The following is an 18,585-nucleotide window of genomic DNA, read 5'->3' as shown; positions in this document are numbered from 1 at the left end:
TCAAAATTACACCTATTTTTTTTGTCAGATCTACAAAAAAATATATTTTTTGGTGTGTTGTGGAATTTTAGTAATTATTTTACATGCCATGAGGTGAAAAAGGTTGAAAATAGCTGCTCTAAAGATTCAAATGATGGGTTAGACTGAGTCTAATCCATCCTCTACACTTACATAGAGTGGTATTTCTCAAATGATGTTACACCTTTGCTGGAAACATTCCATGAGAGTGTCACACTTTAACTGGACACACATGACTTGGCCCTGGCCAACCCCTCTCTAGGCTTCATTAGCTGTGTCAGACCGTCGCAGGTTCAAATGCTGGCTTTGCCACTTTCCAGCCACTAGTCACTTAACCCCCTTCAGTCTAGTTTTTCTCATCTATAAAATGAGAATCATAAGTGCAAATTATGATTTCCTGTGGGGGTTAAATTAGAGATATAAACTGATTTGGAAAAGTAAATGGTTACACTGTAGAAGAAAATATATATTTATGGAATAACAGAACACCTGTCTAACTAAAACGCCTGTGAATACATCACAGCCCTTATTTGCTTAGAGACTAGTTGCCTTACTAGATGGTAAGCAACTTGAGAAGAGACTGAGACTTACTTAACCTGAGTATCCTAGGACCAAGCACAGTGCCTCATACAAAGGAGAAACTCAAAATATGCAAAAGTAAAGTGATATTTGAAAAGTAGTAAAATCCCTGAAATTAGAGAGGAAGGGACAGGCGAAAAAAGGCCAGAAAGAGAAAAAATAAAATCACTAACTACAATTTTCTGTCAGGTCCGTGTGTAACTTCATGTGCTTTTAACTTCATGCTAAACAAAGAACTCTGTGTCTAGGGCGTCCCTTCTCTTCCTCATTTTACCCAAACTATACTTGCCAATTTTATCTACAGATGATTGATTAGGAAGACTAGGAAGGCAGGAAAACAATGAACATTTCAAAACTTTTCAACGTGACTATGTATGTTCCAGGGTAGAGAGAGAACACTTCGTCAAATGTTGAATAACTTAAAAAATGCTTTTTTGCACATAATCTCAATTCTGTATGTCAAATGTACAATTCCATTCCCTATAAACAACTGATACTGCAAGATCAATAGAATGTGACTCTCCAGGGTAATACAAATCAACACATTCTAAAGAGATGCAAATACCTCTTTTCCTTTTGACAGAAGAATCTCCCCCACATGTGCATTTCAATGCTTCCTGTCTGCCCAACAAAAATCTAATTAGAAAAACAGGAGGGTTGTCATATTTCTGAAGTATATAACTGAAATTCAAGGATTTCTTTTTTTGCTTTATTCTGAAGGTGATTCCTTGGATATGGATTAAGGTTCTCAATGAATTAACTGGACATTTTAAAAGTGGCATTTTCTTTCATACACCCCAAGAAACGGTTTTGTCTCAAATATCCAAAATTCTTGCTATAAAGATTCAAACAGAAGAAAAATGGAAACTTGCCAGAAATGACAAATGATGGTGTGGTTTATATTATAATCATTACTATTTCGAAAATGCATACATAATAGTAAAGGCAATAAAATAACCACCAAATCTACATTCAGAGATTATGCAACATTAATTTGAAAGATTGAATTTAATGCTAAAATGTTATTTCTTTTAAATAATGGCTCCAAAAAAGAGTTTATCTTACTAACGTTAAGGTGAAACTTATGAAATTGCTGACATTTGACTGTTCTTGACCTACAAAAATGACAATTTTATATTCAACCCTCTTTAAGCTGGCATTTTGAATTTTTCTTGAAATATATATTGTCTACTTAGATTCCATATTTGCATACACTCCTGTTAGGGCTCTTGCACATTGAATTGTAGTTAATTGTTTATTAATCCTTACTCTTACACCATATTATGGAAGTCTGCAGACAGAAACCATTTTTCCTTTATTTTTATGTCCCTGGAGTCTAGCTCTGTCTGGCACATAGCAGTTCCTGCAGTGACTCGCAACAAGAGTAACATATGTTTGAGAATGGAATGATTGGTCAGGAAAGAACATATAAAAACTGAAAACCAAGCTTCATTAAAATGAGAACTGCTCCAAAGCTTCATATCTACTGTTAAACCCAAATATTTCTTGAAAGTACAATACTTGGACCACTGCTACTCCATACCAAAGAAATAGCAATTGCAAATTTTTTTTATTCAGAGACCAATTACCCAATATGTAGATCTGTGTTTCTCTTCCTTACTTCCTTTTACTGTTTGCTTACATACAATATCCTGAGGCAAAGAAGGTGAAGGAAAGCAGAAATGCCCCAGCTCATCAATTTCACTCCTTGCTTATAAATATTCTGATGAGATGAAGAGGGGGACTTCTTAGAGATGATGATTCTAAGGGTTTTAATAGGCGTGTTAGATGTCTGTGGATTTCAATCTTTGTTACTATAGCCTTTTAAAATTTCAACTATCATTTTAAAATGTGTACTATCTTTCAAATTTTTGAAATTTAAATATTGTGCTATCTTTTTGAATTTGCTAAAGCAGACAAAGTTTATGTAGAAAGACAAGTCTGTACTTCCTAAGTCTAATCATTAAGTAAGAGAAACCAGATCACAAAGTATATTAAAATTCAAAAATTCCCAAAGGCTAAGAGAAAGAGTATTGTTTTTGAGAAGGCTAAAAATACTGGGGAAAAAATTATTCAAAATTCCAGAAGAAATCCTAACAAAGGGAGAGGTGAGAGACTAAAATTAGCAACAGCTGATCGGGGTGTGCACCCAGACCTCAGGAAGTGTCTGTGACTGTTACCCTTGCTCCACTCCAGCTCATTAGATCTTCAGCCTCAACTGCAACATTCCTATCTAAATTCCTGACAAGATCGTTATAGTAAGATATTTCATATGCAGTCAACCTAATACAGCTCATGAGTAAAACAAATTCTACTTGACGTTACCAAATGAGAGCTGGTTTACGAGAAAGGAATAGTGCCGCTGTCACCGCTTCAACAGAAGCACTAAGAGTGCTTTAATTAATCTTGCATGATTACTACCAAAACTTTAATAATTGCAGATGTGTCAAATTTCTTTGACTTCTATTTCAATTTGATGAAAATAACTTAAAAGAGTAATCACAATAAGATTACTCTCCTAATGATAGAAATTGCGTAATAAAAGAGAATTTCCGTAACAATTGTAATCATCACTGCAAACCATTGATTTCTGACTATCTGGTTACTTGTTACATCTGATTTCACTGGCCAGTTAGTGTCAATCAATACACAGGTGCGAAAAACAAGCAGCGCAGGCAACTCAATTTGGTTTACAAGATTAACTCGCAGCAGCTGAGCTCCACCTACAGGCAAGAACAGGATTCTTTACAATAAACTTTAAAATAGAATTTTCCCAAAGACAAACTCCAGCTACTCCAAACTTTCAATTAACCTTGAGTGCAATAACTTGAATTCTTTTTAGAATTTCTATGGTCCCACAACAAAAATTCTGATTGACATGATCAGGTGGGGGACCATCTGTTCTCAGGTAACCCAAATATACAGAAAAGGTTAAAAGACACTGGTTTAAATCCTTAACAGCACACATCTTTAAAAAACATTAGGAATACTCAAATATCAAGTTTTTCTTCTTCTAAAATACTTGATTTCCACTATACTGACCCTTACCTTTTTCAAAGATTGACACTAACTTTGATGTAAATGTCTTATCCCTGTTAGACTGTGAAAAAGATCTGAGGTGACACTAGAATTTTTTATGTCCACTTTGATGTTATTCTATACCTCGGCAGTAATCAAGGAGCGTGCGTTTGGTGGAGAGTAGGGTTCTTTACCCTGAATGCACATTCGACTATCTAGAGCACTGTTATAAAGTATTATTGTCCTAAATTGACGTATGTTTTTAGAAGTTAGAAAAGTGGCTACTCCTAGGAGATGAGGGGGAAGAAACCAGAATGGGGCAAGAGGGAGACTTCAGGTAAAGGCAATTTTGTGTCTTGATGGGCATATGGGTGTATTTGGTTTGTAAAACTTGAGCAAGCTGTTCACTTATGTTACATGCACTATGAAATATAATTTATACAGACATATTCAGTATGTATTGATACTTCAATGAAAAGTTAAAAAGTAAAAAAGGATGTGCCCCGGCTTCACTGCAGATCAGATGATTCAGAATCTGTGGGAGGGAGGACCAGTATCTAATGCGAACCTAATATTAACCTAACATGCTGTTGGCAGTGAAATCTAGGGAACTTAATGTGCAGCGGAAAGTGAAAACCATTCCTCTAATAAAGCATAACTGTACTCATTCATTTATTTAAACACTCATCACACGCACTTTAATGACCAATTAGTGTATGCACACTATACTAGACTCAGAGTATATAAAGATAAAAACCCACAGTCTCTGAAGGAGCTCAGTCTCAGCAAAGGTTAGGCAAACCTATAAATCCCATGTGAGAAATACAAGCGAGTTACTTACAAGACCTGGAGGAGAAAGTGATTTGTCAATTCAAGATTCATTTTGTTTTTCATTTATACAAATATTTAAATACCTATGACACTTAACCACAGTGATACAAAGATAAATGGACACAATTTCTGCCTTTAAGAAAGTTACAGTATAAGTACAGAAAGAAGAAAATAAGGTATAACCTAATGATCTACTATCAGAGAAGTGTGAGAAAGGTGCAATAAGAATGCCCTGGGGAGCTAGAGAAGGCACTACCAAGTTGCTGATCTTGGAGTTAATTTGATATAAACTTGAATGAGTCGAGTTATCAGTGGGGATAAAAATTAGTATTTTAGAGGAATGCTCCTCAAACCTTAATATACATAAAAATCACCTGGGGGAAATGCACATTCTGATTCGGAAGGTGTGGAGAGGGGGCCTGAGTCTCAGAGTTTCTAAAAAAACGTTCTCAAGTGATACTAATGCTATTGGTCCACAGGTCACATTTTAAGAATCAGGTTCTTGAGGATGACAGATTTCAAGAGGATAGACAAAAGAATTCCACAGCACAGACATCCCCAAACCCCACAAACTGGCAAGTAGCCATTACATGTATTAATTAGATGGCCTTAGTGAGAGTAGTTTCAGAGGAGTGATGAGGGAAAAGCTACATGATGTATATTTAGAAATACATGTGAAGGAGGTCGGGGCAGGAAACAAAATGGAGTGCTTTTGTTTTTAATCTTGAATGCTGGGAGGTGCTTAATCACAAGCTGAAGGAAAGAAACCGGTGAAGAGAGTGTGGACAAAAAGGGGTGCACACTAAACCTGACAAGCTCAGGGGAGGCCTGCGTGGCAGCCTTATCAACTCAGAGACCTGAGGTAACCACAAAGGATGGTCGGAAATTAAAATTTCTTAACCAAAAGCAGTTTATGGCAGGTAGTCGTCCTAAGCTAGAATCTTTCTCAACAAAAGTCAATCTTTACCTTAACAGAGCCTGTCTATTGTCTTGCGGAATCTATGATGACATATCTTTGGAAGGTCATATCGCCTTTTTCTGGACCCTCAGTGCATAACCACCACACCAGAGCGGAGACCACAAATCCCTCATTGCTGTTTTTTTGTGTTAACTGTTGACTGTTAACTATCCTGTACCCATCTATGTAAAAGAAGCATGTCTACATTTTACTTTTTATCCAATTCCAGAGCTACCCCGCTACCCCCTCCCCACTCGCTTCCTCCCACCTCCTTAATCTATCACTAACTAGATTTCATGTAACCCACAGGCCGGCTTCTCTTTTGATTGTAATGTATTAAGTAAGGTGCAAACTGCCACTTTGCGGAGCATTTCCTCAATCCGTTGAGGTTTTGCTTCTTGAGGCAACTGTCAGTTTGGCTCAAATAAACACACCAATTCTCTCAGCTTTGAATGTTTCTTATGCTGACAAGAGAAAAGTGAAGACAACAGAAAGGATGGAATCATTTTGGACGGGCAGAGAGATTCCTCTCCCTTTAAAGTGTAGGATAAAGATAAGCTTTGGTCTGGAAGTGGAAGGGTTTAAAGAGAAAAGAATAAGACCTGAAGGAGTTACTCCTAGTTCAAGAACAGGAAGCCAGGTGACCTGATGAGAGTGAGATCCAGGTGTGAAGCAAGCAGCGTGGGGGGTGGTTAATGAAAAAGCACTGCAGGCCCCGCTAAGGCTGGGCTGGTACTTGGCTGTGTGATTTTGCTCGTCAACATCCAGTAGTCAAGGTACATGCTTAGAGAAGGTGAGCTGAGGAAGAAAGAGAGAGACTAATGCATTTGGAAAAGGAAGGAGGCAAAGGACCAAAATCCGAAAGAAGTCAGAATAAGTATAATGAGAAAAAAGAAAGGAGAGAAGGTAGGAATAGCTATGGATTTATTTCTCCTGAATCTCTAAGTACTTTTCAATGGAACAACTAGAGATATTGCTTAGTTTACATTATTAGGGGAAGATTCTATGTAAATTTGTTGAAAATTATATTGTTAAATACCATCCCCAAGCTTAAATATTAAGTACTCAACAAGCCTGCTTGTCAGTTTAACATGCAAAGTGATAAACAGCTTTAACAGATTCCAGATGTTTTTTTACCAATAAAAACAATACCAAAAATTTTCAGTAAAATTACACTTTGAATGGCTCCTTGCCTGAAGGGCTGGTAGGCTAGTCTAATCCCTGATCCCTACTGCTGGAATAAGAAAATGACCAGAAGATAACAGAGTGCTTTGAGCACATCCAGATGCAAAGTTTGCAAACACCAAGAACACTGAGTTTTAAATAGATAATGATTTCACACTGACATCCTATCCCGCTGGCAGCTATTTCCATTATTATTCAACTTAGACGGAGCAGTGCTTTCCCTTTAAATATAATTATCCTTTTCACCACATTACAATTTTTAAGACTCTTAGAGGTTTTCTGTTTTTCTTTTTCTTTAATATAAAACCTTTATAGGTTTGCCTATCCTTTGCCTAAGACTTAAAAGTACAGTAAAGCTAGTATAACTGACCAAAAGCACTAGTGATTTTGGAAATGTTTTGTACTTAAAATAAGTGGTCATAAGACAATCATGGAAATTTACATAAGACATAAAACTATTTTCCCTTAGAAATTCTGTACTTCTCCTGATCTCATTTTTCTCTTATTTTTCTTTGAAGGTAGGAGAGAGGATAAAGAAGGGAGAGGAGATGTGAATATTGAAAATTTGGGAAAGAGAACACTTACAAATAGATGTTTGGTGTTCAGTAAAGCCAATCTTGCCAAATCAGTTCTTAAAGAAATTTCAGCTTTGCTAAATTATAAGTTCTATTAATTACAGGGTATATAAATATTTGAAATTATAGAAGGTCAACAAGATAAAGTTGAGGACTTAACACTTAAAAAGCAAATATTCTGTTCACTTACTAAAATTCAAAATGTATTTTTCTTCATATTATAAACCTAATTCATAGTTCTTAAAATTCAGAAAACACTTGTTTTGAATAAGACAGAAGAGAGAGAGAGGGAGAGAGAACAAGCATCTTTGATTATATTCATGATTTGACTAAAAGTTAGAGGTGATGAGAGGCTCATCAACTCCATTTATGTGAAAGCATATACATAATCACTGAAATTTTCAGTTAATGGTGGCCCAAATTAATCTACTGTATTAAATTACTCGACAGTGATTACTTGGCAGGTGAATGTTGTTGAGAAATAACATTCTAAGTACCATTTCTGAATGCAAAAGTTTATACCATCAGTGGAAATTTCTGGGAATTACTTTTCTGGTGACATAAAGGAAAAAATTAAGGGAGCTAAGAAATGACAACATGGGAATACTTTTTAAGTTTTTTGTAGGAGGTTGAGAAACATAACATGTTGTTTAACTGTAGTTAGATCTACCTTATCCCCAAATGTAGGTCATCCAAAGAAAACAAATACTATTATTTTTAAAGCAATATTAATTAAAATGTATATCATAAAGTTGCAATAACAAAATCACAGAGAAGAATTTTTCAATTATGTTAATTTTCAGGGGAATAAAATGTTGAGTTAAAAATTCAACAACTCTTTTTCAGCAAACACTTGCTGAAATTTCTTTTATGATACCATTGAGATTAGGAGGGGTATATAATATGTCAGACTTGAAAAGGTTTTTAAGAATGTTTTCATGCCCACACACTTTCTTAACCAGTTTTAACAAATTTTACTCACCTAAATCTGAAGACATCTCTTTTCATTCTATACACTTACTCTACTCGTCTTGTTGATATTAAACAAACACAACTTCACATCTAGCTAATACACTGCTTGCCCCATAGATAAAAATTTATAGAGGCTTTTAAAGAAGAGATCAGAGAGAAATGAAGTGGAATTCGACTCATAGGACCATTGCTGTAATTACTTTAAAACTGGTCTATTTTCTTTTAGGCCTCCAAATGAGCTACTTTAGCACAACTGGTACATATATCAAACATTATAAAAATAGTATTTAAATACAAGTTAACTAGCCCTGGTTAGTGTGGCTCAATGGATTGACTGCTGGCCTGTGAGCCAAAGGGCCATTGGTTGGATTCCCAGTCAGAGCACAGGCCTGGGTTGCAGGTGAGGTCCCTAGTAGGGGATGCACGAGAGGCAACCACATATTCATGTTTCTCTCCTTCTCCCTTCTTTCCCCTCTCTCTAAAAATAAACAAATAAAATCTTTAAAAAAAAAAACAAAAAAACAAGTTAGCTAGAGGACTCAGTCCTAATTTAAAATGAAGCATAAAGAGACAAATACTCTGATATCTAGAAGTAAAATAACTGACTCACCTGCGGCTAACTGATTTCTTCTCCTCGTCTCCCTCTGCAGCTGATTTAACATTTGCACTTGGGTCCTTTTTTAACTTTTTTGCAACTCTTTCTCGCATCAGGCTCTTCTCATTGCCATCGATATCTTCATGATGCTCTGCACTTTCAAATTCTCCATCCTGTAGGAATTGAAACGGAGTATTTGCCGGGCGTTCCATCTCCCTTTTTGCTTCCGGAGGTCCACCTCAGACTCTCCTCATTGTACCCTAGGCCAGGTTTGGTTTTTGTTTTGTTTTGTTCTGAATTAATAAGGGCCTGATGAATCTGCTACAGGGGGGAATATCCCTGTGATACCTGCTCTAGGTGAACTATGTAAATGTGAGACAACCCCATCGGGGTTGTTCACACAGTTCATACCCAGTCCCGCTCTGCAGCAAACTGCTCCTTTTGTATCTCCATCATCCTGATCTCAACCAGAGATTAATTCAAGTAGAAGAAGTGGAGGTGGGACAGCTGAGATTTCTTCCCATAATCTAAGTCACTGCAATTACTCCTCTTCTCAAAACCCTCCAATGGCTCCCCAAGTCACTCAAGACCCTCCACAATCTGTACCTTCCTAACATAGTCTCCATCCCAGCAACACTAGCCAACTTTAGAGCTGCTGTTCTCTCCAGCCTGAAACATTCTCACTGCATATATCTGCACTGCTTGCTCTTTGATCTCCTTCAGATCTCTACTCAAATGTTACCCTCTTAGTGAGACTTATCCTGATCACCCTATTAAAATGGCAGAACTACCCACTACCTCCAGTACTCTATTCCTCTTCCCTGTTTTCTCCCCAAAACATTTATTACCCATCTGAAATATAGAATTTAATTGGTTGTATGTTTATTGTATCTCTCCCATAATTACAGGATGACCTCAATAAGGGCTAATATTCTGGACTATTTTACTTACTGACACATCTTCAATTCCCAGAAGAGTTCCCAGCAAGAACAGAGAGAGGGAGTAGAGAAAAAAGGATGAGGAAGAAGATGCTACTCTAAGTGCATCTTTTTCTCTTATGTTTCTTTGATCAGCTGAGCTATTGTGAAGCAAGATACTTAACTTGAGATGATGGACCCTTTGAGCAGTGGTCCTTAATGTCTGGTCCTCAGACTATACAAACAGGGACTCAAAAAACCCAGAATTATTTTTGGGAGGGCAGGCCCCTTGTAGTACAGGCTCCTCCCATTAGGTGACTGTTCTAGGAACCCATCTGTATCAGAGTAGCAGCTGGCGCTGTTGTGAGAGGCAGCATTCAGCTTCAGTGAATTTTTTTTAAAAGATTCTTTCAACATGTTGGCCCACTGCATGATGGGTGATTTACAAGCGCACCTGCCCACACAGCATTGAGTGTTCAACAGTTTTTGAGCAAAAACAGCATGTCCCATGCACCCCACTGTCCCAATTCACCAGATCTTGCCCTCAGTGACTTTCTTATGTGTCCCCAGAAAAAAAAAATCCTCAAAGGGAAACGTTTTGCCAATGTAGAAGAGGTGAAACAAAAAATGGCAGAAACACTAAAAAGCATCGAAATGATGAGTTCAAAAACTGATTTGAGCAGTGGGAAAAAAAAGTCTTGATAGGTGTATTGCATCCAGTGGACAGCACTTTGAAGGTGACTGAAGTTTAAACATGTAAAAATAAGTACACAATTTTTTACAAATAAATTTTTGGGTTTTTGGGTTCCCCCATGTATAACATAGATCATTTGTTAAAAAATGTAAAACCCTCCCAGTCTTTCCAAACCAAATCTCTAGGAACAGAAATTGTGAATGTTTTTAGTGAGATGTTTAAGAAATTCTTTAGCCCTAAAAGATGGTAACTACTGACCTAGGTTTTCCATGCTTAGTCCTCAGGAGATCTAAAAAATCCCCTGCAAATTCATTAAATTTTGTGTTTGCAGTATATTCTCTGGGAAGAAAGTCCACAGATTAAGTGACTGCCAAGGTTGTGGGACACAAAACAGGTTAGAGACCACACACTATCAGGAGATGACCTCACCCTGACCCAGACTGTAAGAACAGATCTATACTTTTATATCAGGCCTTGATCCAACTATCTTCCGACCCATATTATTGTTACACAATGTCTCCAAGTTCTCTGAATCTCAAAATGTACAAAATTAACCATGTTATTTTCATCTTTCTCCCAACCTCAAGCCTACTCTTTCTTTAGTACCCATAGAACAAGTCGCCCAAATCAGAAACCTTGTGATTGTCTGAGACTCCTCGTTCTCCCTCACGTGGTAAGATTGTATCAGTCACCTCTCAGACCAAATACCTGTCAGGTCTCTTTTCCATCTCACAGCTGTGGTCTCATATCAAACTGTCCTCTTGCGATAGCTTCCCAAGAGGTCTCCTTGATTCCAGTCTATTTCTTCTAATTTGTCCTCTACAATATTGCCAACAGTGATCGTCCTAAAATGTAAAGTTGACGACAGCACTCATCTTTTTAACTAACACCCTTTTAACTGCTTGTTACTTTTAGAATGGAATGTAAACTCCTCACCACGGCCTACAGAGCTCTCTAGTATTTGGGCTTCCCCCTGCCTTTCCGAGGCTCATTCCTGTCATGGCCCTCTGGCCACACTCATCCATCTGTGTCCAGCCCAGGAGCACACCAAACTCACTCTGGTTTCAGAGCCTTTTGTACATGTAGTTTCTTTTACCTCTAACACTCTTCCACCCTGCTTTTCACATAAGGCAGGTTCCTTCTCAAAGGTGAACCTCAACTTGTACTTCCTAAATAAGCTTGTTACCATACTTTATGCTGTTCTCTAAGCTAAAACATACCATGTTGTTTTCTTGATTTAGTTAACTCCTAATTCTCCGAAAATACACAACACAGTCATCTCTTTCAGGAAGGTTTTCTTGAATAGGTTAGATATTCATCCTTTCCCTACTATAACATACATAGTGAGAAAGAACCCTCTCTTTTGACTGTGGTAATAGATGAAGCTGTGTTCCTGCATAGGAAGTTATGTACTTCCTACTGAATTATACAATGCACAGATCAAAGGGTTTTTACATAAGAGAAATGGTTGACTTAAAAAAAAACTAGATCTCTTATATATTAAGGAAACTCTGCCTCCTGTTTTATCAGCTTTAAGCCAGTACAACTAATAAAGATCACTAGAGTCATGAAAGAGAATCTCCTGAAATGTGTGTATAAAGAAGGAATACTAACTACTATAAATGACTGATTTAAGCATTTCCTACACATTATATAGATACACACGCATCAACAATTTATATATAATGGTACAAGTAATCTATATAGCCTTGTAAGAAAAACAATTTAATTTTTGTAAAAATTTTGAATTTTCTTTAAATTGTCCAAACTATATTTATACTAAAATACTCACATCATCTAAATCTCCTGCTGCATCATCTTTTTCACTACAAAAAAAAAACACATTAAATTTTAGCTTTAAAATGAAACTAATAAAATTACTCAATAACCCCCAAATTTAGAATATTTTGCTGGATTAATACTTCAAAAATTTATTTTAACATAGGAATTTCAGAATGGCATTCTAGAGTAAATGGAAACATACTAAAAAATGAGTCACTTTTAGAAACAGAATAAGAAGTACACTCCATTAGCACATACACAAAATCAACAAAATTAAAAGAAAAAATTCTATCGATAACCAACAAACAATAACCAACAATGCTATTTTTACGAATAAAGAGCTACAGAAAACAATTTCTTCCACTGGCTTGATGTATTCTGGTTGGTGAAAACAATTCCTTCAAATGCAATGATATTAAGGAAAGACTGTTTTTGGAACAGGATTTTTGAAAATGAGCTAAAAGTAATACAAAGGTATTCTAGTCTCCCTTTGAAACACGGGCCTAATATATCATGTGCAATTATATGTAACAGTAAGACATCTTTCCTTCTCAAAGAGAAGGAACAAAGATAGTAAATAATCTTCTGTTAACTCCTGACAATATGTAAGAAATAATACTCAATGGATTGGCCAAAATGAGGTGACTTTCACAAAAGCCTTCAACTCTGGTTTGTTTACCAGTCATACTGACGGAGACAAAAAGTGCTTCAAAGAAAAAGTTGGCAGAGCAACTCTGAATTAAACATAAAAACATCACAGCAAAGTTTTCTGGTCTCCAAACTATCCCAAGATTTAGAAGTTTAACAATTAATCTTCAATTTAATAAGTTCAGCTGAGGCAGACAGATAGCAAGAAGAGTGAAAGTGACAGCGCTTCTATTACCCTAGAAGTTCTCCTACCCACCGCCATCGTCAAAATACTTTGACTTTTGGCTGGGCTGAAAAAGTTCGACATAGGAGAAATGACTGCTTACTCACAAAGGAAGTTTTAAATTATCTAAGCCAGAAAAGAAGAATTTGCGATCACCCTAGCACCATACTAACCTTTCAACAACTGGAACAGAACTGAGATGCGGATCATCCTTAAGCAAGTCATGACTACTTTTGCTCTTCCCCTTCATGCTCTAGAAAGGAATGAATGATATAATCATGAGTGGTGGAAAAAAGTCTTCCAAAACGCCAATTAACAAATACACATAAAATCGAGTACTGATATAATGTGGTTAGCAAAAGAAATGTGTTCCTGAAAATTTCAGTATAAACTGAAGCTTTATAAATAAGAATATTACTCTCCCACTGACTGAAATTATTAGTTTAGAAACACCTTTTTCTTTTTTTTATTTAATCTTTATGGTATTTTTTTCCCATTACCATTAGTTCCCTTATGTCTCCCTTCCCCAAGCAGTCACCCCACTGTTGTCCATGTCCAGGAGACTTTTTCTTTTTTACTCAATCCCTCCACCCCCTAACATCCCCAAAGAGCTGTCATATGCTCTCCATCTGAGTCTGTCTCAGTTTTGCTTGTTAGTTCAGTTTGTTCATTAGATTCCATGTATGAGTGAAATCATATGGTACTTGTCTTTCTCTTGACTTGCTTATTTCACTTACCATAATGTTCTCCAAGTCCATCCATACTGTTGCAAAGGGTAACATTTTCTCCTTTCTTACAGCCAAGTAATATTCCATTGTGTAAATGTTCCATAGTTGTTTTATCCACTCATTTATTGATGGACACTTGGACTGATTCCATATCTTGGCAATTATATATAACATTGCAGTGAGCATAGGGGTGCTTATGTTTTTTCAAATTAGTGGTTTGGGTTCCTTCAGATATATTCCCAGAAGTGGGATCACTGATCAAAAGGCAGATCCATTTTTAATTTTCTGAGGTATCTCCATACAGCTTTCCACAGTAGCTGCACCAGTCTGCATTCCCACTAAGAGTGCAAAAGGATTCCGCTTTCTCTACATCCTCGCCAGCACTTGTTGTTTGTTGACTTATTGATGATAACCATTCTGACAGGTGTGAGATAGTATCTCACTGTGGTTTTAATTCGCATTTCTCTGATGATTAGTGATGTTGAGCATCTTTTCATATGTCTGTTGGCCATCTGTATGTCCCCTTTAGAGAAGTGTGTGTTCAGGTCCTTTGCCCATTTTTTTAATTGGGTGGTTAGGTGGGTTTGTTTTTTTTTGTTTTTTGTTTTTTTTTGGTGTTTTGTAAGTTCTTTATAAATTTTGGATATTAACCCCTTATCAGATGTATTAACGAATATGTTCTCCTATTCTGTGTTTTTTTTTATTTCATTGATGATTTCCTTTGCTGTGCAAGAACTTTTTAGTTTGATGTAGTTCCATTTATTTATTTTTTGTTTCCCTTGCCTACGGAGATACATCAGATAAAAAATTTCTACAATCAATGCCCGAGGTTTTGCTGCCCTTCTAAGGTTTTTATGTTTTCGGGTCTAACATTTAAGTCTTTGATCTATTTTGAATTTATTCTTGTGTGTGATGTAAAAAGGTGGTCTAGTTTCATTTTTCAGCAACGATCTGTCCAATTTTCCCAACACCATTTACTGAATAAACTATCTTTAGCCCATTGTATGTGCTTGCTTCCTCTATCGAATATTAATTGACTATAATGGTGTGGGTTTATTTCTGGGCTTTCTATTCTGTTCCATTGATCTTTCTGTCTGTTCTTATGCTAGTACCAAGCTGTTTTGATTTTTTTGGCTTTGTAGTACAGTTTGACCTTAGGACCGCTGTTACTATGTAGGGCCTTTTGTGATTCCATATGAAGTTTTGAAATACTTGTTCTAAATCTGTGAAATATGTCACTGGAAACTTGATAGAGATTGCATTGAATCTGTAGATTGCTTTGGGAAGAATGGACATTTTAATGATGTTAATTCTTCCTATCATTAAACATGATATGTGCTTCTACTACTTATTTGTATCTTCTTCAATTTCCTCAGTGTTTCATAATTTTCCGTGTACAGGTTGGTCTTTTATATCCTGATTAGGTTTATTCCTAGGTATTTTATTCTTTTTGAAGCAATTGTGAACATGACTGTTTTCTTAATTTCCCTTTCTGTTAGATCATTATTGTCTTATAAATATGCAACTGACTTCTGGATGTTAATGCTGTATCCTGCTATTTTGCTGAATTCATTGATCAGTTCCTATCGTTTCTTGGTGGAATCTCTGGGGCTGTCTATGTACAGTATCATGTCATATGCAAATAAAGACAGTTTCACTTCTTCCTTTCCAATTTGGATGCCATTTATTTCTTCTCTCTGTCTGATTGCTGTGGCTAGGACTTCAAATACTATATTGAATAAGAGAAGTGAAAGCGGACATCCTTATCTTGTTCCCAATCTTAAGGGGAATGCTTGTAGTTTTTGCCCATTGAGTACGATGTTAACATTGCGTTTGTCATATACGGCCTTTATTATAGTTAGGTATGTGCCCTCTGTTCCCACTTTGCTGAAAGTTTTCATCATAAATGAAGACTGGATTTTATCCAATGCTTTTTCTGCATCTATTGATATGATCATGTGGTTTTTACCCTTCATTTTGTTTTTGTGGTCAATCATTTATTGATTTGCGAATGTTGTACCAACCACTCATTATGAGAATAAATCCCACTTGATTATGGGGTATGATCTTTTTGATGCATTGCTGTATTTGGCTTGCTAATATTTTGTTGGGGATTTTAGCATCTATGTTCATCAGGAATACAGGCCTATAATTTTCTTTGTCGTGTCTTTATCTGATTTTGGAATTAGGTAATGCTGGCCTCATAAAATGAGTTTTGGAGCCTTCCCTCCTCTTGAATTTTATGAAATAGTTTGAGAAGGAGAGGTATAGTTCTTCTTGGAATGTATGGTAAAATTCACCTGTGAAGCCATCTGGTCCAGGGCTCTTTTTTGTTGGGGGTTTTGTGATTACTGCTGCAATTTCATTAGGTGTAATCTGTCTATTCAGATGCTTGATTTTCCTTATTTATTTTTTGGAAGATTATATGTTTCTAGGAATTTTTCCATTTCATCCAGGATGTCCAGTTTTGTTGGCTTATAATTGTTCATAATATTTTCTTACAATCTTTTGTATTTCTTTGGTGTCAGTTATTATTTCTCCTCTTTCATTTCAGATTGTATTTATCTGGGTCCTTTCTCTTTTTTTTTCCTGATGAGTCTGGTTAAAGGTTTGTCAATCTTGTTTATCTTTTCAAAGAACCAGCTCTGGAATCATTGATCTTTTGTATCATTTTGTTAGACTCTACTTCATTTATTTCTTATTAATATGATACTTATTATTTCCTTCCTTCTACTCACTTTGGGCTTTGTTTGTTGTTCTTTTTCAAGTTCCTGTAAATGTGAAATTAGAATGTTTATTTGAACCTCCCTCCCTCCCTCCCTCTCTTCCTTCCTTCCTTCCTTCTTTCTGTCTTTCTTTTTCTTTCTTTAGATAGGCCTGTAATGCTATGAATTTCCCTCTTAGGATTGCTTTCCCAGTGTCTCACACATTTTGGATTGTTGTGTCATCATTTTCATTTGTTTCAAGTTATCATTTGATTTATTCCTTGTTCTCATTGTTAACCCATTCATTGTTTAATAACTTGTATTATCTTCCATGCCTTTGGTGTTTTTCAGTGTTCTTCCTGTGACTGATTTCTAGTTTCATAACACTGTGGTCACAGAAGATGCTCAATATGATTTCAATCTTCTTAAATGTATTGAGACTTGTTTTGTGGTCTATTCTAGAAAACATTCCATGTGCTCTTGAAAAGTATGTATATTCTGATACTTTGGGGTGAAATGCTGATGTGATATGTGTTGTTTAAGGCCACTGTCTCCTTACTGAATTTCTGCCTGGGAGATCAATCCATTGAAGTCAATAGGGTATAAAATGCCCAGCTGTCACTGTATTTCTGTTGATCTCTCTCTTCATGTCCATCCAGATTTGTTTTACATATTTAGATGCTCTTATGTTGGGTGTGTAAATGTTTATGAGGATTATTCCTCTTGTTGGATTGTTCCTTTTATCTTTATGTTGTGTCCTTCGTTGTCTATTACCATAGCCTTGGTTTTAAAGTCTATTTTGCTGGATATAAGTACTGGTATCCCAGGTTTTGTTTTTCTTTTCCATTTGCATGCAATATCTTTTTCTAACCCTTCACTTTTAGTCTGTGCGTATCTTTCAATCTGAGATGGGTTCTTGTATGCAGCATATACATGGGTCTTGTTTTCTTATACATTTAACTACCCTCGGTCTTTTGGTAGAATCATTTAAACCATTTACATTTAAGGTGATTATTGATGGGTACATATGTAGTGCCATTTTATAGTTAGACTGTTTTCCTCTGTTTTTTGTTTTTTCTTTCTCTTCCTCTTCTTTTCCTTCTTAAAGCAAGCCCTTTAACATTTGTTACAGTACTGGTTTGGTGTTAACAAACTCCTTTAGCTTTGCTTGTCTGGGATGCTCCTAACTTTCCTTCAATTTTAAATGATAGCCTTGCTGAGTAAAGTAGCCTTGGTTGTGAGTCCTTGTTTTTCATCCCCTTGAACATTTCATCCCTGGCCTGAAATGTTTCTGTTGAAAACTCAGATGACAGTCTAACTGGTGCTCCTGTGTATGTAACTACCTGTTTTTCTTTTGTGGCTTTTAGGATTCTCTCCTTGTCTTTAAGCCTTGTCACTTTAATTAAGATGAATATTGGTATAGGCATCTTTTGGTCCAACTTGTTTGGGACTCTAAGTTTTCTGGACTTGTGTGTCTTTTTTCTTTGCCAGATTAGGGGAGTTTTAGGTCATTATTTCTTCAAATAGGTGCTCAATCACTTGCTCACTCTCTTCTTCTTCTGGTATTACCATGTGCAGATGTTGCTACTCTTCATGTCGTCCAAAATGTTTCTTAAATTCTTCTAACTTTCTTTTTGCTATTCTGCCTCAGTGTTTTGGTTTTTTTTTTTTTTTACCTTGTCTTCCAAATCACTGACTTGATCTTCTACTCCATCTAACCCACTGTTTATTCCTTCCAGTGTATTATTCATTTCATATATTGCATTCTTTATTTCTGACTGGTTCTTTTTTATGGTTTCTAGGTCTTTTTTCATGCTGTTGAGTATCCTTACAATCATTACTCTAAACTGTCTCTATCTGATAAATTGCTTGCCTCCATTTCATCTAGTTTTTCTGGAGAATTCTCTTGTTCTCTCATTAGGGGTCTGTTTCTTTTTCTTCCCATTTTAGCTGCTTTGTATTTTCTGCATTAGCTGTTAAACTGATCAGCTGTTAATCGAATCAAGCTGTAATCAGCAGCCAAGCTTAAGTGCACAGGGTGGGGCAGTGATATTCCTGTGGGTGGGGGGATTGCTTCCCCTCAGGCTGATGCCATTTGGAGAGGAGTATTCTGCCTGAGAGGGACAGCTGCTGCAATATGGGGAATGAATCCGCACA

General features: G+C 36.3%; 1 protein-coding gene across 1 annotated transcript in view; it reads right to left on the bottom strand.

The window, feature by feature from the left end:
* CWC27 (CWC27 spliceosome associated cyclophilin) overlaps window positions 1-18,585 on the bottom strand; it is a 176,428-nt gene that overhangs the window by 125,221 nt on the left and 32,622 nt on the right. The window contains exons 8-10 of the mRNA XM_054578413.1: window positions 13,169-13,248; window positions 12,135-12,168; window positions 8,747-8,904 (exon numbers count right to left, since the gene is read on the bottom strand). Of these exons, the coding sequence (XP_054434388.1) occupies window positions 8,747-8,904; window positions 12,135-12,168; window positions 13,169-13,248 (272 nt within the window). The remainder of the gene's footprint in view (window positions 1-8,746; window positions 8,905-12,134; window positions 12,169-13,168; window positions 13,249-18,585) is intronic.

The sequence above is a fragment of the Pteronotus mesoamericanus genome, unplaced genomic scaffold (assembly GCF_021234165.1).
Source record: "Pteronotus mesoamericanus isolate MK-2021 breed Mesoamerican mustached bat unplaced genomic scaffold, CSHL_Meso_final contig_50, whole genome shotgun sequence".
Lineage (NCBI taxonomy): Eukaryota > Metazoa > Chordata > Mammalia > Chiroptera > Mormoopidae > Pteronotus > Pteronotus mesoamericanus.
The sequence above is the reverse complement of the archived record's forward strand: the minus strand, read 5'-3'. Positions and strand labels throughout refer to the sequence as shown.